Source organism: Zea mays, chromosome 4 (genome assembly GCF_902167145.1).
Source record: "Zea mays cultivar B73 chromosome 4, Zm-B73-REFERENCE-NAM-5.0, whole genome shotgun sequence".
In the NCBI taxonomy this organism is placed as follows: Eukaryota; Viridiplantae; Streptophyta; class Magnoliopsida; order Poales; family Poaceae; genus Zea; species Zea mays.
Genome location: NC_050099.1, coordinates 10,936,082 through 10,943,939, shown reverse-complemented (window position 1 = coordinate 10,943,939; position 7,858 = coordinate 10,936,082). Strand labels below are relative to the sequence as shown.

General features: G+C 44.8%; 1 protein-coding gene across 1 annotated transcript; it reads left to right on the top strand.

Moving 5' to 3' along the window:
• Positions 1–921: 921 nt before the first annotated feature.
• Positions 922–6,897, top strand: LOC542494 (small basic membrane intrinsic protein1a). The gene is made up of 3 exons (NM_001112044.1): positions 922–1,416; positions 1,503–1,775; positions 6,582–6,897. Exons 1-3 carry the CDS (start codon positions 1,108–1,110, stop codon positions 6,735–6,737), a joined length of 738 nt encoding a protein of 245 aa, NP_001105514.1. The 5' UTR covers positions 922–1,107; the 3' UTR covers positions 6,738–6,897.
• The last annotated feature ends 961 nt before the right edge of the window (positions 6,898–7,858 follow it).

Sequence of the window (7,858 nt, the reverse complement as noted above, 5' to 3'; positions counted from 1 at the left end):
GTCCTTTATCCTTTTCTCAGCTTCTCAATATATGCACCAACGATCCACCTATTTAAGTTGATTGAATTGTCCCTTGAACTTCCGGTATGGTACTAAAGTACTAGTACAACGTAGCCTTAAAGTGAACCTTTAGTATTGACTATTAATTTGAGTGAGGACCACATTAATTCAACAAAAACACTTTGATGTAGATAGTTCTAGCTCTAGAAAATTTGGTGAATCAAGTTATTAGGTGCTTCAAAAAATTATGAAGCTAGAGCTATAATCCTTCGAAAGATATTTAGATAAATCACGTTTATTGTTTAGATAAAAATTATTTTTAAAATTATTTAAACTGATATTGTAAATTATAACTCCATGCTAGAGCTGAACCTAGAGCCATCCTAAACAACTCCTAAATTATAATTATTTATTTTAGTCCGACGTCGAGAGTGGTGAAGGGTAGTGATAGAGAGTGTATTTTTTAAATATAGAGAACAGCGAGAGACATTTAAAATAGATGATCATGATATGTTACTCATGGCAGATATGTTCTCTTTTTCAATACGTATGATGAATCGAAAGGGATTGATATGTTGTGCGACTCCGTATCCCTAAAACGCGCGGCCGACACATTCTCTCTCCTCTCCGTATCCGGCTCCGTTTCCAGCAACACTCCCCATCCCACTCCGCATGCAGTCTATGACACCTGGGGCCCGCCAGCAGGCGCGCGCGCCCGCGAGAGAGCTGCGGAGAGGAGAGAGAAAGCGTGGAAATGGGGAGTCTGGGTACACGCCGTGCGTTTTACGGAGCCGGATACGGAGCCTGCTGGACAGATGAATAGTGTGCTAGACTCCGCAAAATACGGATCCGGAGCCGCATGCGGAGTGCTGCTGGAGTTGGTCTAAGCATGGGATGTCATCTTGGACTTGGGATAGAGATAACAGAGTCTGTTAGAGGGAGAATCACGGCGAGAGCGTGCTCGTGGGCACCCCTCTCCGTCAACTGGGGTGCGCGATCGATCGATCGAAATATCGAACTGCAGTTGCCAAAACCCCAATCCGGTCTTCTATTTCCGATCGAGCCGCAAAGGAGGCAGGAAGAAGGCCGGCGCAGGCGCAGGCGCGGATGGCGATGGGAGCGACGGTTCGCGCGGCGGCCGCGGACGCCGTGGTGACGTTCCTGTGGGTGCTGTGCGCCTCCGCGCTCGGTGCCTCCACAGCAGCCGTCACGTCGTACCTGGGGGTGCAGGAGGGCGCCGGCCACTACGCGCTCCTCGTCACCACGTCCCTCCTCTCGGTGCTCCTCTTCACCTTCGATCTCCTCTGCGGTGCGCTCGGCGGCGCCAGCTTCAACCCCACCGACTTCGCCGCCTCCTATGCCGCCGGACTCGACAGCCCCTCCCTCTTCTCGGTTGCGCTCCGCTTCCCGGCGCAGGTACGCAGCGATGGGCTTTCCCCCCGTCCTCCGCCCCTCCTGTATTCAGTGGAATCAATCGAATTCTGAAGCAGCATCTTTGTTAGGCCGCCGGCGCTGTGGGCGGCGCCCTGGCCATCTCGGAGCTGATGCCGGCGCAGTATAAGCACACGCTCGCGGGCCCCTCACTCAAGGTGGATCCCCACACCGGTGCCCTAGCCGAAGGGGTGCTCACCTTCGTCATCACCCTGACCGTGCTCTGGGTCATCGTCAAGGGCCCCCGCAACGTCATCCTCAAGACCTTGCTGCTCTCAACCTCCATCGTCTCCGTCATCCTCGCAGGCGCAGAGTACACGGGGCCGTCTATGAACCCAGCTAATGTCAGTATCTTGCCTTTCCTTTGCTTTTGATCTATCTGTGTTTGTTTGTGTTATATTGGCTAAATTATAGGAAGGTTGGTTGAAAGCGTAGCAGGTGCACACGAGTCTTAGGTGCATATGTTGCATATATTAAATCGCGATGATCCATATCAGATTCTGCAACACAGCATGCACACCCTTCTCTGTTCAGGAAAAAAGAGGTACTAGAGGGCGTTAGATCTGAGATTGATGACGACGATTCAATATGTGCATCATATGCATCTGAAATGCTCCCGGGTTGGTTACCTTCATGTTTGGTTTCCTTGTGGTTTCGTTCTTTGCGCCGGATGAGCATACCTATACATTGTATGATCATGGTTTGTACCAATCAAGACACTCAAATTCTCCATGCTTTCAGTTTGCTTCAAAGTCCACGGGTAGTTTCTAGACACCATCTACTTCTTACTACTAATTTCATTACCAATCAACTGTTTTTCATGTGTGATATTGCACCATGGACCCCCTACAGCTTCAGAAGTACCATTCCTAAAATTTATATCCAATAACTATAATGGGCTTGGGAGTCAGGAATAAAAGATCATACATACTGATGGGGATGTCATGGCCAAATCTCAGTGTCAGGTTGCAAAGTTTCCATGTACTATAGCACTTACCAGAGAAGTCTTTGTTAAGAAAACATACCGCCAAAAATATTGGTATGAACTTGGCAGTTCGCAGCATGTTTTTATTTTTTACCACTACCCATCAGTTGTAGTTATATTTTAACTGGAGAAATACTTCTCTTATGTTTGTGATGCAAAAGTTGCTTATTCCTTATTTTTTGCTTTGATTTGTCCATCTACATTTGAGCAGCCAAAGAGTACTTCTACAAAACAGTTTTGAGTCTTTCCTTTTTCTTTTTCCAAAAACCATCATCTTGTTATATACAAGTACAACGCAAGATGCTTAGACACAAGTGGTTAATGAGAGAGAATCTTGTCATATCACTAAGAATCGTATAGAAGATAGTTCCTACAATGCAAACATGCTTAGATAGGCTCAACAACCTTGTTAGCATTAAGCACTGGTGATAACTTAAGCATCTTATCCACCTTCTAGGCATAGAAAGGTTTTAGCTAAGCACCTCCATTTTACATGCTTTTACCAAGTTGGTGACAACGAAAATAAATTCTTGTTGACTTGTTATGCTTCTCTTTTTTTTATACGCTTCCAACAGGGGGGGGGGGGTTAATTCCCACCTGATTTATTTCTTTGATGTATATAAGGTTTTTTGCCTTGGAGTCCTACATGAGCTGTCAAGCTAGAATAGCTTCCATTGCTGAGATGGTTACATAGATACAAGATGGAGCTTGTCTAAATATGAGAGGGATATTATACTTTTACAGGAAAGGTTAATGTAGACTGCATTTTAGTGTAAGTTTGGCACTTCATATATGGACATGACTTGATTTTCTTTTTGTAGAATAGGATCTAGCTAGAGATGTTGCTTCAACATCTAAATGATTTCAGACCAATCAGCCTCGTCCACAGTTTTGCCAAACCTGTGACCAAGGTGATGACTAATCGTTTGGCCCCTCTCCTCCCCAAATTGGTCTCTGCAAACCAACCAGCTTTTGTGAAGAAGAGAAATATATGACAACTTTATGCTTGTGCAACAAATGGCTAAAAAGTTGAAACAGTAGCAAGACGCCTCACATCCTCCTCAAATTGGACATATCGAAAGCCTTTGACTCAGTATCTTGGTTCTTTCTTCTGGAGGTTGAGGTTCTCATTCATATTGGCTTCGGACAAGGTTGGCGCCACTTGCTGTGCCTCCTGCAGTAGTCCTGCTCTCATCTTCATCCACTAGAATACTGCTGAATGGAGAACCAAGAGACAATATTATTCATCGCCGGGGGCTGCGACAAGGAGACCCGCTGTCCCCCATGCTCTTTGTTCTAGTTATGGATGTCCTAAACTCCTTGGTTGGCGGGCAGCTCATGAGGGCCATTTCCACCCGTTCGCGATTCAACAACCCCAACATCGCATTTTCTCTGTGCTGATGATGCAGTCCTCTTCCTAAGGCCTTTCGATTCTGATCTTTCCCTGGTCAAGGAGCTCTTGGAGGCCTTTGGGCACACTTCCAGGCTTGTGACGAACTTGTCTAAGAGCTCAGTCCATCCAATTCAATGTGGAGATAGAGAAAAAATTTTGATTTCCAATGTTCTGAACTGTGCCATAAATAATTTCCCTTGTACCTACTTGGGCCTACCATTGGGTCTCAAGAAGCTTCCAAGTTGGTTGATAAGGTGGCTAACTGTATTCCAAATTGGAAAGGAGCCCTCATCATGAACAGGGCCGGCCAGTTGGTCACAGTCAAGGTGGTTCTCTCTCCTTTACCTATCTACTCCATGATAGCCCTGGACCTACCTAAGTGCGTCATCGAAGCAATTGATCAGCGGCGCAGAGGGTTCCTATGGGTTTGCAGAGAAAATGCTAAGGGTGGGAATTGCTTGGTGTCCTGGGACCTTGTGCAGCGACCACTTCATTTCGGTGGACTGGGCGTGCTGAACCTGGGGGTCCTAAGCTGGGCCCTCCGCCTGCGTTGGCCGTGGTCAGAAAAAACAGACCCTAGCCGGCCTTGGAGGGGGCTGTCAGTCCAAGTACCCAACAATGCATGGGCCTTATTCAACATGGCGGTGGAGACAGGTGTCGTCAATGGACAGAACACCCTGTTTTGGAAAGATAGATGGATAAACGCTAAGACCATCTCTGAATTGGCTCCCAACCTGATCAGGACAGTCTCTAAGAGAACATTCAATTGTCGTACGGTGGCTTAGGCCCTGTTGAACAGAGGATGGGTCTCTGATATCAAAGGTGCTCCCACTGTCCAAGTTCTGAGGGAGTAGCTCTTGCTGTGGGGTCTGTTGGATAATAGGCAGCTGATAGAAGGTGAAGCTGATCGGCACATGTGGGAACTCTCAAAATCTGGGATTTATTCGAGTAAATCAGCCTACATGGCCTTCTTTAAGGGAGCATTCCGCTTTGCGCCTTGGAAAAGAATATGTAAATCATGGGCTCCACCTCGCTGCAAATTCTTTGTATGGCTGGTGGTTAAGAGGCGCTGCCGGACAGAGGATCGGCTGGCAAAGTGGAGGCTGCCTCACCCAGCTGCATGTTCTTTATTTAATCAAGAAACTGAAACCATCAACCACTTGTTGGTCTCCTGTGTTTTTGCTCGGCAGGTGGGTTTCTAGTCCTTCAAGGCTTTGGTTTGAGTCACTTGACACCAGCGCAATCTGATGGAAGCTTCTCTCCATGGTGGCCCAAATCCCTCAAGCTGGTTCCAAAGGAGTTCAAGAAGGGGATGAACTCTCTCATCATTCTGGTGTCTTGGGAACTTTGGAAACACCGTAAAAGATGTGTCTTTGATGGGATGAGGCCAGATTTGGTGGTGGCTCTACAGGACATTGCCAGCGAGGGAGTGCTTTGGTGTTCGGCTGGGGACAAGGGGCTCCAGCAGCTGTTTGTAAGGGTCTCGAACAGAGGCTAGTGCTAGAGTTGTTGCGTTGTCACCTGTTCTCAGGACAGCTGGTCGGTTCGTCACATTGTTAGTTTGTCTTGGTGTTTAGGGATTCCTTTTCCTGTGTATTTTTTTCCTTTCATAATGAAATGATACATAACTCCCTTGCGTGTTCAAGAAAAAAACCCACGATCTAGAAACTCAATGAGACAGCTCTCACCACTGCATCAGACCTAACAAGATGAAGACTACTAATTTGTTTAAAAAAACTTTCAGAGTTTTACTGTTAAATTGGTATTATTTACTATGCAAAGTTATATCACATCATCACTAAGACCATGAATGGATCTACACATAATTTTCATTCTCTGAAGCTGAATATTTTTAGAAGTTATTGATAGACTATTTAATTTTGTTTCTAAATCTAAACCAAAATGTATTTTTGCTGGAAGAGCTATTACTTTGAAACTGGAGAATGTACCCCACCCAACAAATGTTTTTTTACTGACAATAAGCCAATCACTATTTCTATGAGTAGTTGTATTTTGGCCGTTGTATCTTACTTTCTTTGGGCATATAGGGTTGGCCAAGTCTATTCAATTCTCACTCTTTTTTGGTAGTTTGGTTGATGGGCCAACCAGTCAGGCTAAAGCTCAACAACTCAAGCCTCCAAGCTGTGAACTAAATTGACTCAAGTATAAAATACTCAAGAAAGCAGCTGCAGCAGTATAATTTGAGGGTTTTAGGCTTTTAGCTCTAGTAGTACTCATCCATTCATAATTCTGGTTTATATATGTTCAATATTCCACATGTTTATGAGAGGACAACTAAACGTATTTTGTTGAAATGGAGTCATCGGTCAACAACATAGGTACATGTTCTTTCTATCAGATGGCATTATGAAAGCATATTTCATAGTTGTAAGAATGTGAAGTCCCTGTTGTATTGCATAGGATGGTTACATATATATAGACTCGGAACCCTAACCCTAATAGGTCGGCAGGCCAACAGTGGTGCCAGTCTAACTACATATATAAGAACACACACACACACTCCAACAATAGTTGCGTCCATGGTAAGCAGTTTCATGTTTTTATCATGGTTCAGGATGCTTCACATAGTGGTTCTAAATCCTGAATGTGTTATTAACTGATTTTTAGTTACTTCTCCTTTTGAGCAGCTCTGAGGCATCCTAGTTTGTATCCGTTTTCAGTTAACCGCTTTGTACGAAAACAAGCATTAATCCTATCTTGATTTCCTTTTTAACTTGTAATTTATGTTTTTTGGTCAATTGTCATGAATAGGCATTTGGCTGGGCATATGTTAACAATTGGCACAACACATGGGAGCAGCTGTATGTGTACTGGATATGCCCCTTTATTGGGGCCATGCTTGCTGGATGGATATTTAGGGTGGTGTTCCTACCACCGGCACCTAAGCCCAAGACCAAGAAAGCATGATTACTCGTTTATGGATGCTGGTTTAGAAGAAATAAGAAATAGAGGAAGGTCACATAAGCTCATGTGTTGTACTTGATTTCCTCAACTTCCCACAAACTGGGTGTTGTGCTCTGTTACTTATTTCTCATCAATAATTTATGTTTACTTGTAATTTTGGGCTAGTCAGGATGTGTTTTTGTCCTTTTATTTAGTTTTTATATGTTTTCTTTATGAGTACAGTAAAATCATTGATCTCAACTGAGTTGGAAATGAGCTGAGGTTGGCTCGGCTTGCTCCTCTAGTGAGCCTGAAAAGTTGGCTCAGCTTGGCTCGGCTTAGTTGATCGAACTCGGCTCGCTCAATCAACGAGATGTAGGAGGAGGCTCGGCTTAGCTTGATTTTACTGTTTTTCTAGCCTCACTTCATTTTACTTTTACTAGATGTTAGACCCAACTACTGTGATAGGGTTTTCGGAGTACCGAGGTTGGCATGCTATGCCCTATTGCCCCACTACACAACGTAGGAATTCGAGAAGCACTAGGGTACCGTTTGGTTCAAATATTTGTAACGTAATGAGTAAGTGATAACGTTAAATCATGTTTGTTTTAGTCCAATCGTAATCAGATACCATACTAAAAATTGATACCGGACTATTTAAATTTGTTACTGTCCGTAATCGAGTGTAAATCATTACCATTACCCTGTACGTTACATTTCGTGAACCAAACATCACCTAGGTGTCTCGATGTCGTGTGCAGCTCACGCTAGCACCCCTACCCGCAGCACCCGGAGTGGCCTTCCCTCGATGTCGAGACCATGGGGTTTCGTCGCGATGACACTTGGGAGGTCGCAGCCATGCAAGTTCTCACCACTTTATGTGGGCACCATTTGATGGAGATGGCGATTCACCTTGTAGGACTGTTCCCTGTGGAAAGGAGAGATGATCCCATGTGGCTCGATTGTTTGGACCACATGGAGGAAATATGTCTCATTTGCCCCAAGGTGACAGTCCTCACTTTGTATGGTGCATAAATGCACTGTACCACTTACAGGCAAGGTTTTAAATAGCCGACTAATAGCAGCTATTTAGCCGGCTATAGCCTTTCAGGAGGTCTGGAGCTAAGAGATGCACTATTTAGCAC

Excerpts from the sequence above, each read along its gene's own strand:
- LOC542494 (NM_001112044.1), top strand. The coding sequence starts at position 1,108 with ATGGCGATGGGAGCGACGGTTCGCGCGGCGGCCGCGGACGCCGTGGTG. Across the intron at positions 1,417-1,502 it reads CGCTCCGCTTCCCGGCGCAG|GCCGCCGGCGCTGTGGGCGG; the intron begins GTACGCAGCGAT and ends CATCTTTGTTAG. Across the intron at positions 1,776-6,581 it reads CGTCTATGAACCCAGCTAAT|GCATTTGGCTGGGCATATGT; the intron begins GTCAGTATCTTG and ends TGTCATGAATAG.